At 53.0% G+C, this 16,057-nt stretch overlaps 6 protein-coding genes and 1 pseudogene across 7 annotated transcripts; 4 read left to right on the forward strand and 3 right to left on the reverse strand.

The window, feature by feature from the left end:
• Positions 1–387: 387 nt before the first annotated feature.
• On the forward strand, positions 388–1,826 carry GCG54_00010932 (annotated as a pseudogene). Its single transcript has 4 exons — positions 388–525; positions 616–1,224; positions 1,330–1,424; positions 1,479–1,826. Coding segments are annotated over exons 1-4 (1,190 nt in total).
• A 799-nt stretch (positions 1,827–2,625) lies between these two features.
• GCG54_00010933 (uncharacterized protein) lies at positions 2,626–3,111 on the forward strand (the record flags this gene model as incomplete). The annotated part of the gene is made up of 1 exon (XM_045410844.1): positions 2,626–3,111. The coding sequence occupies one exon, from the start codon at positions 2,626–2,628 to the stop codon at positions 3,109–3,111; it is 486 nt and encodes a 161-aa protein (XP_045267902.1).
• A 238-nt stretch (positions 3,112–3,349) lies between these two features.
• GCG54_00010934 (uncharacterized protein) lies at positions 3,350–4,752 on the reverse strand (the record flags this gene model as incomplete). Its single annotated transcript, XM_045410845.1, has 3 exons — positions 3,350–3,889; positions 3,961–4,055; positions 4,122–4,752. The coding sequence occupies 3 exons, from the start codon at positions 4,750–4,752 to the stop codon at positions 3,350–3,352; spliced, it is 1,266 nt and encodes a 421-aa protein (XP_045267903.1).
• A 1,383-nt stretch (positions 4,753–6,135) lies between these two features.
• On the forward strand, positions 6,136–6,618 carry GCG54_00010935 (uncharacterized protein; the record flags this gene model as incomplete). The annotated part of the gene is made up of 1 exon (XM_045410846.1): positions 6,136–6,618. One exon carries the CDS (start codon positions 6,136–6,138, stop codon positions 6,616–6,618), a length of 483 nt encoding a protein of 160 aa, XP_045267904.1.
• A 121-nt stretch (positions 6,619–6,739) lies between these two features.
• Positions 6,740–7,393, reverse strand: GCG54_00010936 (uncharacterized protein; the record flags this gene model as incomplete). Its single annotated transcript, XM_045410847.1, has 1 exon — positions 6,740–7,393. The coding sequence occupies one exon, from the start codon at positions 7,391–7,393 to the stop codon at positions 6,740–6,742; it is 654 nt and encodes a 217-aa protein (XP_045267905.1).
• Positions 7,394–8,492: 1,099 nt separating this feature from the next.
• GCG54_00010937 (putative transcriptional regulatory protein PB1A11.04c) lies at positions 8,493–13,736 on the forward strand (the record flags this gene model as incomplete). The annotated part of the gene is made up of 6 exons (XM_045410848.1): positions 8,493–9,850; positions 9,904–10,792; positions 10,945–11,305; positions 11,358–11,438; positions 11,491–12,104; positions 12,156–13,736. 6 exons carry the CDS (start codon positions 8,493–8,495, stop codon positions 13,734–13,736), a joined length of 4,884 nt encoding a protein of 1,627 aa, XP_045267906.1.
• A 48-nt stretch (positions 13,737–13,784) lies between these two features.
• On the reverse strand, positions 13,785–15,317 carry GCG54_00010938 (Unsaturated glucuronyl hydrolase; the record flags this gene model as incomplete). Its single annotated transcript, XM_045410849.1, has 1 exon — positions 13,785–15,317. One exon carries the CDS (start codon positions 15,315–15,317, stop codon positions 13,785–13,787), a length of 1,533 nt encoding a protein of 510 aa, XP_045267907.1.
• Positions 15,318–16,057: the final 740 nt, after the last annotated feature.

The raw sequence follows: 16,057 nt of genomic DNA on the forward strand, positions 1-16,057 counted from the left end.
CTTTCCTTATCTTATCGCGGAAATGGACCCGCCTTTTCCAGGGGTCCACCTACTTTTGGGGCCATCTCGTCATCAGACGAAAAAGGCAACCTCACTGGACTGCTTCAGTGACAACCTTTGGAAGCTGTGAGTGAGGCGCTCGAGGTTTTGGGTTTTGCAACAGCTGGGTATCCTGGCAATGCGCCTAGACGTCCACTTGGAGACGAAGGTTATGATCCTAGCGGGGATTTCACATGCATAGGGCCTGATAACCGTCTGCTGCTGCGTATAAACACTTTCGACGACCCTGGTGAACAACCTTGTCGAACCCGAACATCCTTCATATTCCATCCGTGCCTAGAATCCCAAAATCGATTTACACCATCAACCTCACATTGCTGATCCACGATGGCTCGCATCACAGACTTACCAACTGAGATCATAAAGTCCATCCTGCGGAACCTTGGCAGCGTTCACTCACTGGTCTCAGCTCTGCACAGCTGGAGCCGCTTCTATGCATTCGTCCAGCAAAGAGAGGAGATTGCCGTTGCAATCTTTGATCGCAATATCTGACCAGTCATCTTGCCCTACGTAGCGGCTTTGGAGCTGTGCGGAGTATGTCACGACGATTCAAAGATATGTCTGGAACTTTGGGGATATGACAACGAGCCCGACGACTCATCTCTTGGCGACTCTGAAAATTCCCATGACGAATCCCATACACATTCTCTCGATAGCCCCGGGGAACCTCTTAACAACGCCGAAGAACCTCTTGACAACGCCGAAGAATCTTCCGATGCCAACGATTTACTTCCCGACTATGACACAGTCTCCGACGATGGAATGGAGCCTTTCAGCGACCCCGATAGGCTCGGCAATGCTCCCAACGAAATCCGCATGCTGCTCGATGCACTCTTTGAGCGACCAAGCTTCTTAGTGAAAACATTTTACCGGTTCATCGGCTTGAGTTCAGGCTCCTATGGTCTTTTGTTCTTGGAGGCCAAATATAATGTGATCAATGGGTTCGCCACCGAATTTGCCGAACTTGCTTGGGGCCGTTTGCGTGAGAATGACGGGAGTCTACCCGGGGCAATAACTTTGTCGCCGACTGAGCGCGATCGTTTTCGCCGGGCCTTCTACCGCCTTGAAATCTTCTACGCCCTTTTTGAAGGTCTGGTAGAGCCCAACGACATGTGGCATGATTGGTTCTTCTCACGGCATTCGCCTTGGGAGAATGAGCAGATCGTCTGCGCATACCACTTTCTCGAGATGAAATTCGCAAAAGATACGCATTAATCTGATGGTTGTACTGCCAGGCACAGATTCTCACTAAATCAACCTTTTCCCCAGCTTCCTGTGATGTACTCGCACACGACGTCGAGTTCGGTTTTCGTAAGGTCGACTACCTCACACCTTGGGCGGGCAATGATACTAGACAGACTTGGGTAAGTATTTACTCACAGGACTTATTCTACTGCGTCAAACCCTGATCAAAATAGCTTTCTGCAGGAGTCGAGTTCATTCATGACTTGGTGACGGAAGATGATCACGATTCTAAGAAAAGATTGCTTGAGCAGTACCTAGGTTGTACAGTCAACTTTCCTAAGGTACTGGAAGACGCGGGTGCTCAGTTCTCGGTAAATGAACATCCGGCACTTGGCTTGATCGAAGTCAGGTGGCCCGGTCATGACGGAGAAATCAACACTACCAAAAAGGGACTCATTTCATGTGTTCTTCGCAAGGAAGACATGGATCGTGATCAGAGTCCTCGCGAGTCTTGGTTCGCTGCCAGTTTGACCACGAGTGGTACCAGAGGTCTATTGATTGATGGCAATGACTGGTATTGAGAGTGTGCTTGTTTATTTTGGGACTGGGCCCGAGTCAAGAAGCATCACTTCCTCGGCTTATGGAGAAACCCTCCCATGGTTTTGCGTTCAAATTATCGTCCTAAAGGACTCAAAGAGATGCGTAAGTCATTTTTCCAGCGCTCAAAGATTTGACGAAAGGGAGGCAGGGGCTATTGGAGAAAAGGCGACACGAGCCGTATTGTGTGGACAGAGAGTGACGAGGAGAAGGAACAAGTCTGGGATTCAGACATTTGACGCAAAGATGCATAAGAGATGACTGATACCACACATCTCTGACCGAAAAAAACATTAGCTCTCGTCGTTGTGCGCGGGAGGCCGACAATCGAGAGAGACACGGTAATGGGAAGATTTACGTACGCCTTTAATAAAACTCAAGTACGAGACAATGACGGGGTCTCTTCAATAGGTCGACCAGTTACCGGCCACCATTGGCAACGAACTCCCAACACACGCGACCTGGAAATCCTGCGCCCGAAGTTGAAACCCATCGTCACTGGGTGAACTGTCTGCAGGAGGCCGACAACTGGCATTCCTAGCTGGCCTACCAGATCCACACGTTGCCTGCCTGCCACCGTACTGATAGTGGGCAGTAGTTTCTCCAAACCTTGCCTGATACACATCCACATCAAGCCCAATAACCCCATGTGTCCTCACACATGATTTCTCCAAGATCCCGGCCTTCAGAATCATCTCAAATACCTAAGCATAACCTTTCAACTTGAATATCTGAGGCTCTCGTCATTCCTGATCATGGTGCTCAATAATATAAACCAAAAAAATGCATTCCTCTGATGACTTTTCTACAAATTCCACGGTCTTCACCCCTTCAACCGAGTGCAATACTACAGCTAGTCTCTGGAGCGACCGACATGCGATTCCCTGGCCAGGAAACACTTATAGAATCATCGAGAAGCAAACGAACCGAGCGATCACTCTCGTCGACGACCTAATTGTCATAAAAGACATCGAAGACACGGCACAAATTACCGTAACCCAGTGGCTTTGCGTCGAGAAGAACGGCTACTTTGGTTTCCAACATCCGTCATCGGGGAGGTACATGGGACATGACGGTGACAAAACTCTGCGTGCCAAGGCCACAGAACTCAACAATTGGGAGCTCTTCACGCCCAGAGAGCATCCGGAAGGAGGCTATCAGCTCCTGTCGCCATATTGGTCTCAAGTTTTGATGGTGCTTTGCGTGGACGAGGATAGGAAGACGGTGGTGAGGAGGAATCACGGGACAACTTTGTGGGAGTTTATCTAAGTCTAGCCAACAATTTCGTCAAAAGGCAATTGAGAGAATTACCGGCTGCTGGTGTCATTTATATCAGCTGCTCAAGAATGCTCTTTACCTGCCTAGAGTGTATTCAAACGAAGGCTTTCATAACGTGTAAGTGCACCATTTTCGACCAGCTCAACCGCCACCAAGTGACGAAGTCACCACAACTGACTTTACAGGACTCTTTTATACCTTTTCAGTCTAGTTACATAACCAATGGCTATTAGAATTGTCTCGCTGTAGACTTCTCTGGCCACGAAATGCCGCTGGTGTCACCTTTGCTCCAATACCCAGAGCCCCCCTTTTGCCAAATCAAAGATCTCTCATGAAAAGACTCATGCATTTCTTCATATTCCCTCTCATCGGGAGACGGTCTCGCATCTGAAAGCTTCTCAAAAGCCTTGAGCAGGTTGTATTTCTCCAGCCGATCCCAGTCCCAAAGGACGTATGCACAATCCCGAAGCAACTGATGTTCATGGAGCATTAGGCCAGCATATAATGGCGCACCTTCATGAGCAGCGTACCATGAATTGAAGGGTCCCTGGCCAGGGTCCTCATCGGTCACTTGGCTAACATTTTCGTAGAGTAGCTCTTCTTCGGGCCTTACGAAGGCGTTGGCGCCTTGGTACGTCCCAAGCACGTTAGCTAAAGCTCCAGGAAAATTTGCCACGCCGATGTCTGGGTGCTCCGTGAGCATATCTCTCTTGCCATCGTAGGATTCTTCATTAATCAGTTGATGGATGAATCCAATCCCCTGAGAGAGCTTCATGTTGAGTTAGTTGTCAGCAAAGTACTCTAATAGCGAAGCCGGTCGCGCGTAGGATTTGTACTGACCCACATCTGCCGATAAATGTTCTCTTCGCCTCCAGTTAGATAGTCAACGGAGAACTCCCCGAAGATGATATTATGGGCAAGTACGTCAATCGATGCTGTTTTTGATAGTTAGCCATTATCGATACACATTTGAGAACTCTACCCATATTCCTGAGTCTCACCTTTCGCAAGTCTTGCTTCGAGGAAATCGTGGATGCAGCCAAGCTGCTCATTTTCCCATAATGGATGTTTCGAAAAGAACCAACTGTTGACGCTTTCCTCAAATACCGTGTTTGGGTTGGACGATCTACCGGTAAAGAGCCCGTAGAATATTTGGATACGATAGAAAGCCCTGTGGAAGCGAAATTTCTCTGTAGTTGATAACGAGACGGTCAGAGGCAAGCTATCATTGGCCTGTCGAAGACGGTTCCATGCATCATTCGCAAAGCCCGTCGTCAAAGCGAGGATCATGTCATGCGTACGGCTCATTCCCATTAACGTAGTCGTCGGTAACGATGTCACCCGATTAGCTAGGCTTAATGGTTCTTGATACAGGGCGTCGAGCAAGCCCTGGATCGTGTCGCCATCGCGTGGCCGGGGTAGACCGTAGGCTTCCGAAGCAGCTACTGCGTATGGGAGGAGAGCTGGCGTAACTTTATTACGGAGGATTGCCGCTGCTATATTCGGGCTCTGCTTGTATGAGGAGTATATATGGCGGCAGCTGAGCAGAACTGGTGTGAGCGACCGCAAGTCGTCCAGGTTCCGCAGTATGGAAGCGATCAATTCGCATGGAATGTCGGTAATGAGAGTCATTGTGAGAATGATGAAGTCTAGACTTTGTTGGAACAGAGTTACAAGAAGTCATGGAGTAGATAAGGGAGAAATAGATGCGTGTGAACGAGAAAGGACCGCATGGTCATGTGTCCACTTTTGCCGCTGCGCCCATCCCTGGATAACGATCACGGCGCTTACAGAGCAGCTTGATCGTGGTCTCTGCTGTTGGTGCTGCGGCCTCGACAATCCAGGCAATTCTGATTGGGCAATAATCGCTATATGCCAATCGAACGCAAAAGTCCAACCAACAACATTTGAATGATTGCTGTGGCCATCTCGGCCAACGTTTGCCGCTGAAGAAGAGCGGTAACGACACCAACCAAAACTGAACGTTTTTACATGTTATTAATATTCTAGGTGAAAAATCTTAAAATATTCTCAAACACCACTTAAAGCATCAAGTCCGTCTCAAAATCACATCATTCTAAACGAGGAATCTCAATTGGGGCCAGGAAATTGTCATATGGGATGCTTCGGGGCTGTGGGTCAAGTCTCCGCTGGCACCTCCGTCATTGCGGCCCCGATTGTGCGGGTCCTCCGGTGTCAACCCGGTGAAGGGCCGATCGGATAGTTCATGACCGTGCTGACTCGGGGCCGGCATCCATGAGCCCCTTGCCTTCTTCCGCGGCTTCACAGGCTGGTGGCGCTAATTGTTGTCTTGCATCGGGTCTTTCTTCCTGGGTCGGAAAGCAGCGCGGGGTTAGGGGACACCTCAACACAAGTTACCTCTCTGCTCACCTCATGCTTTAGTCATGGTCGAGCTGAACGGGATAGCCCACGACAGGCGCAAAACTCTAGCAAACCGAGGGAAACTCTCCCTCTTGAAACGGTTGAGTTCATCTCACATGCATTCCCCGCGAGCCAACGGCGATGAACACACAGCGCCAGCAGTCTGGTCGTTCTCGAACCACCCACCCCGCGGAGAGAAAAAGCTTGGCCGCGCAGGGCGCTCCTTGGCAAAAGCTTGCCCAATTAGCTCGTAATAAGCAACCCTGAACAGATCCGTTTGACGTCCGTTAGAGACTCGTGGCCGGACTTTTCGTGCGGACGGTCGGCGCGCGAGGACTGCCGAACCGTAAATAGCGACCGCTTCGCATTTTCGTATTCCATGTCATGATCTGCGGGGTGGGTTTGGTTAAATCACTCATTTTCTGCAATAATTGTACGACGTCGAGTCTGACTTTTGAGATTGCATGCAAGAGCTGTTCGACGTCGCCTGTTGGAGCTGCCTGGGGCCCTTAGAGGTCCGCATGTGTGTTGTTCCTGCGTCATTCATCATTCTTTTCTCATGACGTGTCCATGCTCTCCGTGTAATTTGATCTATAAGACCACACTATCAAGAATTTTTGCAAACTATCTGCAATGGTAAACATCAGAGAAGCAGCCCGCGCCGCCATCACAGCCTACGGCCTTGCCACAGAAAAGGGCGGAAACGCCTCCGTTCCCCTGCAAGAAGTCGCTGCCTCGTTAGCAGCTTTCTACCTGACGAACTTTACGAGCTTCACCCTTGGGGAGGTCACAGTCTTGCCAGATGACCCCGTCCCCGGCGTCTTCAAGCAATTACGACTGCTGAACCAGAGCGGCATCGGCACCGACATCAGACCTCGCGGCGGAAGAGTCGAGGTCGTCTCCGCAGAGAGCGCAATCTGCTTCGTCACATTCGAGATTTACCCCAAGGCAAGAAAGATCGACAAGTGGTCATGGACCAACGTATACGGCTTCCGCTTGGAACACGGGCGGAGCAACGGGCTCGACGGGGGATGGGAGTTCACGAACGCCGACCAGGAGTACGGATCACTGCTGCAACGGGTCCCGAACTTCTATGCAGGCGGACAGGTGGGGTAGAATGGTAACTGGGTCTTTTTGTATTATCCGATTACAATGTCTATGAACAAGGACCGAGACCTGTACTTCGCGAGAAATCGCGGAGGTCTCATAATACAACCACCTTTTCCAAGCTAGCCATTTACAGCAACGCAGCCGCACCAAGAGCAACGCCAGCCATGAGGCCGAACATGTTGGACACGCCGGCGGCAGCGCCGTTGGGGACGCTGGTAGGCGAGCCGGAGGCACCAGCACCGGTGCCAGTCGTCCTGCTGCCAGACCTGCCAGTCGTAGCAATGGTGCCGTTGCCGGGTGCAGCGGTGGTGGCCGCAGTGGAGCTGGTGACGGTCAGGAGAGTGTCGGTCTGGACCTGGACGTCGTCCGACTTGCTGCCGCTCATGGAGCTGCTGTCGGCGGCCGCGGTGACGGATGCGGAGCCGGAGGCAGAGGCAGTCGAGTCACCCTTGGGGGTCATCGTCGTGACGGTGGCCTGGGTAGACTGGGCGACAACGGCGGAGGTGGTCTTGAGGGGCAGGAAGGACGGGGAGTAGGTCTCGGTGCCCTCGTAGGAAGGGCATCCCGGGACGGTCGTCTTGGGAGGGGCGCGGCCGCCGCCGCAGTCGAGAGCGGCGCAGATCTCGCCGGTGTCGGGGACGTAGTAGACGCGGGTTGCGTAGGGGGTGCCGCCGCCGGAAGGCGTGACGACGGAGTCGGAGGATGTGCAACCGGTGAGGTCGGTCTTGGCCAGAGCGGTGGAGGCCAGGATGGCCATGGTGGCGAGGTATCTGAAAGACATGTTGAAAGTTGGTTGAATTGGGTGTGCTGTATTAATGGTATTAACGAAAGTGATTATGCTTGATTTGGATGTAAAAGAGTGTAGTGATCCGGTGATGGAGTCTTCAGATATTAGATGACAGGCAGTCGAGGATGGATAGAGAGAAGGGGAAGATGTTCTGCTCATCGTTCCAGAGATCCATTTATCAAGAATTTCAACCCAAGATCAACACCTGCCTTACGGCTTAGCTCGAGGCCCAGCGGCGCCCCTAGACGGTGCTAAGCGGGTCGCGCGACGGGATTCGCGCGCCACCTCATCTCGGAAATCGTCCTAGCGGTGATTTAGAGCATCCTTTCACGGGCACCTCAACGGTTTTCGTGACGATGTGGCTGAGATGATCTGTCTCAGAAGTTTGCCGACGGATCCCGTATTCATGTATTTTTGGTGCTGATTCATCCGTTTGATGAATAAAGCAATTCTCGTGTGACGGCCACAGCAAACGGGGCTAGTCCGTAATCCTGTACTCTGTAAGGTATGCTTGAATAACACGGATTTCGTGGAGGTCCAAAAGGGGACTGTGCCTCCCCCTGACGGGATTCCGCCGCGAGCCGGGCCCAGAACGGGCGAATGAGGCGGGGAGTTGTACCCGTACTGGGATCTCGATCCTTGCATGATGCTATTTGCTAGCTTGAGCACTTTGGAATTGCGCTGGTTTTTGTTTGTGTTGGCGAGGCCAATGGATCGAAAATCACATTGAAAAAGCAAGGAGGAAACCAGGCATTCGGGCTGTGCTGCCTGGTTTTGCCCCTGAATGAAGCGCTCGCTCTTCTCGGTCCCGAGATTCGAGAACGCGACCTGCCGTGTAGCCCAATCAGCTCGAATCTCATGTTTTTGTCAAAGCCAAAGACACCAGAACACGTGTGATGGGGATGAAATATTCCGCGCTCAGTCGTATGGAAACAAGGTGAAAGCTTCACGTCCTGTGTGTACCAGGGCGCCATCATCAACTTCAACGCGCCACCTCTCAGTAAGGGGCTGGAACAACATGAAGGTCAAAGATGCCTGTGGGGACCTTCAGGAAGCCGGAGAAGTAAAATCGTTGAGCCTCACTTGACTCGAGATGGCCGCGAAGTCATGTGAGAAGGATGAAGACGTCGCAAAGGGGGTGGGCTATCTCGGCCGGATCAGCCGACCGAACATCGGCGGTGAGTTCGGGGGTTCACGAAGAAGGTTTCCCCAGATGGTCCGTGATAAGCACGACGAGGAGAATTACAGGGGGTCCGCTGCTGCCAAAAATGCTTCGCTTCAGCGCACCTTCCCACTACGGTCGCTATCGGCCCCACCAATTTCCTCTCCCGCCCCTGTCCCAGACACCGGCATCCCTCCCGGCACCGATAAGCCACCCCGCGACGCCCACAGTTTCTTGTCCCGCCTCCGTGTCTTGTCTTTAACCTCTCCTCCCCCGCATCTGTCATCGTCATTGCCGGATCCAACGTCTTGGTACTCAACCTCAGCTCTTGGCTTTCGATCTGTCACGCAATCTCCATCAACCATGGCGACTCATACTTTGCCCGTGCGCCTGAACCCGTCCAGCCACTCGGACGGCGACTGGGTTGATCTCAATGATGGACAGCATGCCCCGACTGTGGCCGCCACGGCCGAGTCGGAGTCAATGACGGAGCGCATCCAGCGGGTCAGTTTTGATGAGAAGAACCTATTCAAATTCTACAACATCAAGTTCTCGCCAACCCGGTACCATCGATTGAAGAAGTACTATTCAGAAGAACTCGAGGATTTGTTTGAGGCGCCCTTTGATACTTATAATCAAGAGGATAAGGTGGACTTTTTACTCCTTCGAAACTATCTCAGACGAAACCTACGTGTACTGGAACTAGACCGCCAGCGAGATGAGCAAGTTAGCCCGGTCTTGCCCTTCACCCAGACCATCATCGACATGGTCGAGGACCGTCAGCGTCTAGTCCCCGTCGACAGCAAGCAGACCGCCATGATCCTCAATAATACCACCAAAAAAGTCCAGGAAACAACCAAGGCCATCCTATCGAACGACATCAAGGCAAATGAGTCAACTTTTGCCAGGGCCATGAGCACTGTTGACCAGCTTCGTGGCCACGTCGACGAGCTTCATGGCTTTTACTCTCCATACGACCCACTCTTTCCCTGGTGGAACGAGGCACCAAAGAAGAGCTTCGATGAAGCCCTCACGGGAATAAAAGCGGCATTGGAGGCCAAGTTGAATGAGAAAACCGGGCCCGGGTCTATCCGTGCTGCAGTCGAACCGATTGGGCGCGATGGCCTGCTCAACGAGCTCGAAGCGGAAATGATCCCCTACACGCCCGAGGAGCTCCTCAAATTGGCCAAAGAACAGTACGATTGGTGCGAAAGGGAAATGAAGAAGGCTTCAAGGAGCATCAAACGCGACCAAGTGGGCTCCATTGGACCGGATTCCACCGTATCGGCGTAGGTACCACCGATATGATTTCCAGAATAGGAACTGACATCTCTTTTAACAGTGATCAAGCTGACGACGCCTCACCGGGGTTTGGCGACAACTGGAAGGCTGCACTCGAGTATGTCAAGAACAGTTATGTTGAACCTGGCCAACAACCAGAGCTTGTTCGACAGCTGGCTCGCGAGGGCGAGGATTTCGTTACCAAACATGACCTTGTCACCGTCCCCAGCGTCGCCGCTGAAACATGGCGCATGTTCATGATCTCAGCGGAGCGCCAGAAGGAGTCTCCATTCTTCCTTGGCGGACCGTCGATTCTTGTCTCTTATCCCACCGCAGAGATGGATCACGACTTGAAGATGATGGTGATGCGCGGAAACAACCCCCACTTCTCTCGGGCGACAGCTTTCCACGAGCTCATCCCCGGACACCGACTTCAGCTGTTCATGGCAAAGCGCCACCACCCGTACAGGCAGCTCTTCGAGACACCGTTCTTTGTAGAGGGCTGGGCCATGTATTGGGAGTTCGTCTTCTGGAATAGAGGCGACTTCTTCGTCTCCCCCGAGGACAAGATTGGTACCCTCTTCTGGCGCATGCATCGATGCGCTCGAATCATCTTCTCACTGAAGTATCACTTGGGTGAGATGACTCCTCAAGAGTGTGTTGATTTGCTCGTCGACTGGGTCGGACACGAGCGTTCCAATGCTGAGGGCGAGGTCACGAGATCATTTGGAGGCGAATACTCGCCACTTTACCAGGCGGGATATATGTTGGGAGCGTTCCAAATGTACGGCCTAAGGGAGGAGGCATTGATGAAGGGATTGATGGGCGAGAAGGAGCTCCACGACAAGATCTTGAGAGCAAACACGATGCCGATCGAACTGCTGCGAGCGCTTGTGCTGAACAAGCCGCTGACCCCGGATTACACGGCCAAATGGAGGTTCTACGACTCAGTGTAAGACCAACTTGAACATATAAACCGTGTAGCATCCGGCTCAATCTTGTACGTACGATGTATCTCTTTCAAAAAATCTTAAGCACCAATTTCTGGACATTTTAATCCCTTCTCTCCGCTTCCCCGGACTGTCACCCCACAGACCCGGAGACCCATGCCGCTGGAAATGCGGGGAGCGTTGCGGGGCGCCTCGGCCTTTCGGGGCATCTCGAGCGGGAGACGGGCAATCTGACATGGAACCATAACTACACCAGCCTCCGCCCTACATCACGCGGGCCCAACTACCAGAAACCCGCAATCTGTGGTTCCAGTCAGTCGGCTTGTCTCGTCCAATGTCTGATCATGGATAACGGCGCAGAGCTCGGCCACCAAGGCGAAGCCACCGACGCGGCCCATGACGACTCCGGCGGTGCCTCGGAGGCCGCGGCGGCCCTGGCTTGCAACTGCTGCCGGCGCCGCAAGCTACGATGCTCCCGTGAGGTGCCGAATTGTCAGCAGTGCCGCAAAACGGGTGGGTCTCTCAAGACGTTGGGCTTCCAATTTGGGTAACTGATTCGTTGTAGGAAGTGAATGCGTGTATGAGTCCAAGAGATCCAAACCCGGGATGAAGGCCGGTGCTATTGAAAATCTCCATCGCAGACTGGGTCAGTCTCTTGACCTCAGTAACACATTTCAATAGTTGACAAGCTGTTTCAGATGCCTTGGAGAGAACGGTTCATCAACAGAGGGCGAATCCCCCGGACCGAGAACAAAGACAGTCTGGGTCGGATAACTCTCCCAATCGAGATTACCCTGGCAGTACCACCGAGCTTGAGAAGAACGCTTACAGCATCATGTCATTCTTCGCTAAAGAGCTGCAAAAGTTCAACACCAAAGCCTCTGGCCCAATCAGCGGAGCACATCACCAAGGGGCGGATGACCAGCCCCCGCGGACAAAGCGGCGTCGCCTCGAGAGTCATGATGAAGCATATCCTTCACATGGTAGCAATATACTAGCACTACCGGAAGAAGACATTCTGCAGATCGTCTTCCAGGCTTATTTCTCACATGTCCATCCATGGATTCCTATTTTACATGAAGCTACATTCCGTCGACGACTTGCTGAGCCTCATGATTTCGAAGCATTGAGGGTGGTGTTACACGCGATGGTTTTAGCCGGTTCCCGGTATATTGCTGATGAGGATACTGCCACGACCGCCTTTGGAGCTCCGCAGCAGCGAGTGATGGCAAGAGACTGGGTCGTTTCTCAAGCAATGAAAACCCTCACAGTTGAAAGTCTACAGGCTCTCATCATCATCGCCTTCAACGATGTAAGATTTCTCTGCTCACTGCTCGCGACTATAGCTGACTAGCCCTTAAAGATCGGAAGCGGCGAGGCGGCCCAAGCCTGGTCTCTCGTAGGCTCACTTACACGGACCGTCGAGTACCTCCAACTGACAATCGAGCATGACGACGCCGAGAGACTTTCCCTATCCCAACCTTTCGTCTCGTTGCCGCCACCAGACAACTGGACTGAAGCCGAGGAGCGGAGACGGGTCTTTTGGAACGTATTTAAACTCGACCGTCTCATCTCCGTCACCATGGGTTGGAACACCAGCCTCACCTCCGACGACGTCCACTGCCGCCTCCCATGCGACGGTGTGCTCTGGAGAAAAGAAGACCGAGTCGTCACCCCCTACTTCGGCATATGGGACAAAGCCGCCGGGCGCATCGGAAACCCAATCGCCTTCATCCCCTCACACTATGCCCAAACATCCCAAATCAACACCGAAGAAGAAACCCAAACGCCATCCGAGGCCGGCACCTCTCCCGGGGCCCAGATCCCCAGCGTCGACATGTCCACCGTCGGCGCCTTCGCCTACTGCATTGAAGCAACCGAGTCTCTGAGCCGCGTCACGAGTTACTTCCTCCAGCAAAAGGTCAACATGCGAGACCAGCGGGACATCAGCAGCTGGCTCACCCGCTTCAAGGAGCTCGATCTCCGCCTGGTGCACTGGAAGATGCTGCTCCCGCAGAAGTGGAAGGCGAACATGGCCCGCCAGTCGACGCGCATGGACCCGAACCTCACGCTGGCGCACGTCACGCATAACACGTCCATGATCCTGCTCCACCAGCTCATCGCGTTCCCGCCGCGGGAATGGGCTTTCCGGGCCCGGCTGCCGAGCATCTTGAGCATCGACACGTGCCAGGCTGCAGCTGTCGAGATCGCCATCATTGCGGAGAATTATCTGAAGCACGCCCCACCGACGATGCCGGTGTCTAGTCAGTTCGCGTTTTGCATTTACGTGGCTGCCAGGGTGCTGCTCCTTCGATGGAGGTACGACCTTGGCGGGGAGCTGGTGCCCGAGTTCTGGTGTCTGGTCCAGATCCTCGACGAGATGGCTGGTCGGTGGGCTGGTCCTCATAGCCTAGAGCCGGCTAGGGACAACCTGGCTGGCAAGTATTCTCGAAAACTCACCGAGATGCATTCTCGATGTCGCGAGGATGCATCATACAACATCAACGTTTTGGGGTACACCACCGAGATTGACCACACCAGCTCCAAGGACCCGCCGGTGTTTCCGAAACCAGCTCGGAATGGTGTCGCAAACCAAAGCAGATCCAATCATAGATCGAATACCGCAATAGTTGATCCTAACTTGTTACCGGCGACAGAGCCACGACAGGGCATGGCTCCCAACGCCGACAGTATAGTGGTCGCTCAGCAGTTCGCTCCTCCAGTTGTAAACTCCAACCCAAACTCGGGAGGAATCGTCGTTCAACCAGCAATGGAGATGGAGACAATGGCTCAGTCCAACGTCTTTCACAGAAGTAGCGTAGGAAGCGGCGAACTCAGCAGCATATCCCAAATGCTTCTCGACCAGCAATTTGTCGACATGGACCGGATCATCAGTTTCGACGACGGCATCTTTGGCACCGAATATGAAGGCGGAGGGTGGTAAACTTGTAATGATCTTTATTTCTGCCTACTTGTACATCAACAGCAGTGTCTATACCATGCTCATGTTCAAAAGTCTGTTTCCGAACTCCACGAGGTAGTAGTCCCCGTACACAAGACCGTGATTGGCGTACCTGCGCCTCGCGTTCTCGTTGTTGTTTGCAGTGCCATGTTTGAGGATGCCGTCAAAGTACTTTCCGGTTACCGAGTCCTCTATTTTGATGCCTCTATGGATGCCGTCTCTGATGAATTGAGCCTTCTCGGTGGCGAGTGAGTGGTTGATGGTATCGGTAACGATTTCAATGGCCGCGTCGAAGAATCTGCGGCCTAGGGAGTGCTGTTGAGCGCTTCTGAGGGCCTGAGAGAGGAGAAGCATGCCATTTCCGGCGATCATGCCGGCCGAAGAGTCTCGAAGGGGGTTCGATGGATCTTGAATAGGAGCATCGAAGTCCCAGAGGGGCACTCTGCGACCCTTGGGCCGCCTCTCTGCACCATCAGCTAGGATGTCATCGTGACTGAAGACTGGAACATCCACGCAAGTTGGTGCGGTGTCGATTCTGTACAAGAAGTATTCTGCCACCCCACACGCCGCCTCTAAGAACACCCTGTCCTTTGTCCATAGGTATGTTTGAGCATAACCTAGAATGGCCCATGCCTGCCCACGACTCCAGGTCGAATCGTTGGAGTACCCTTGTGCCGTCCATCGCCATTTCAGATCTCCCGTGGCTGGATCGATGTTGGCTACATGGCATGTCGAGTAAAGCTGGCCTTTGTACCCGTCCTTGGCCAAGGTCCTGGCAGATTCTGGCCGGAAGTGGGTGCGGAGAAGCGTGCGGGCGTGCGTGGTTGCGATGTCTGCTAGAGACGTGTCTCCAGTATGCGTAGATGCGTAGTAGAGAAGATCGAGGTTACAGAGACTATCAATGATGGCGAGGAGATTGGTGTTCATGTCGGTGACCGTGATGTCCTTTTTCAGGAGACAGTCCCAACTACGAATCGCGCCCGCAGAGGGGATGTATCGTGTTGCGAGACTATGAGCAGCCCGAACAATCGACTCAAGGCTCCTCTGATTACCTGTGAGCTCCCAGTCTCGCTGAAGAGCGGGCATGATGATGAAACCAATGTCGTGGGTATCCGTCCTGCTGGCCATGCCATGCAGGGGATCAGCCCAGATGCTGCATAAGTTCTGCAGATGCGCGCGCAGGCTTGCAACGTCGAGCTGCGACCCTGCGTCCTGAAGATGCATCGTCTGCGGGTACTTGATGGTGCGCTCCAATAGGGCGTACAGCGTCCCTGGGAAGAAGCCGCATGTCCAGAAGTCCGGGTCGCGGAACTCGTACAGGCCGGCGTGAGGACCCTCTTGTGGCACGATCTCTGGGAAGGCTATCGGGGTCTTGCGCACTTCATTCGAGTTGTAGGCGAGCTTGTCTTCGAGAGATTTAGTTGCGGTGCGGCAGATCTTGGCCGTGATGTTTTCTTCGAAGAGCTCATGAAGGCGGGCTGCGAGGGTAGAGTGTGGTTGTGAGGAGCCCAGCTCCTCAGGCTCGGCAGCCTCGGACCATGAGGTCTCGCTAGTCTGGTCCATGGAGAGATCCTCTTGTGTGGGTGATGTCGGTGGTTCAGAAGATATGCTGCCATGTCGACGCGGCTCCAAGTCCCGTGGGTATGTTTGTGGGTTCTCATGGACGCATGCGCCTTTCATTTCAGTAGGTTCGAACATGATGGGAAATTTCAATGATGACGCAGAGATGGTAAGAATCCGTCAATCAGGTCATGTGTACGTGAAGTTGAGGTGTTCAATTGTAGAGCCATCGTTGTACTTTAGTACTCAGCCCTTCAACATTGCGCCATTGGTAATCATTGCAACTTGAGACGAATACGATATACGGCCCGTCGGAAGCGAAGGTTCGCGATTCCTCTCGTCGGATCACGGCCGATCTCTCGGTTCAATCAGTTCGCGATGTATGCTTTGTCGATCGTTGGACTTACATGCAGTAGTCGGGGTAAACATGGTCCACATCCCCGAGGGAATTCCTCCGACTGATGGTCTTGCAGCCCCCGGTAGTGGCTCGCGACTTGCTTCCCCGGTTCTCCACACCCCGCATCTAGGCCTATCTCTTTTTGAGGGAGGATTTGCGGGGGAATTAAGGGGACAGACAACATCTGCATGCAGCACGAGATGACTTGTCTGTTGGTTCACTAGCCTGAACGAGCCCACGGACTACTCCATTGCAACCCAGTCAATGCAAGGCTGGTGTGATGGCTGGGCATGCTTCAATGGATATAAAATACGGCGTTGCATCGTCAGAATGTCACTCAACATTG

The sequence above is a fragment of the Colletotrichum gloeosporioides genome (genome assembly GCF_011800055.1).
Source record: "Colletotrichum gloeosporioides strain Lc1 chromosome Unknown consensus_17, whole genome shotgun sequence".
Lineage (NCBI taxonomy): Eukaryota > Fungi > Ascomycota > Sordariomycetes > Glomerellales > Glomerellaceae > Colletotrichum > Colletotrichum gloeosporioides.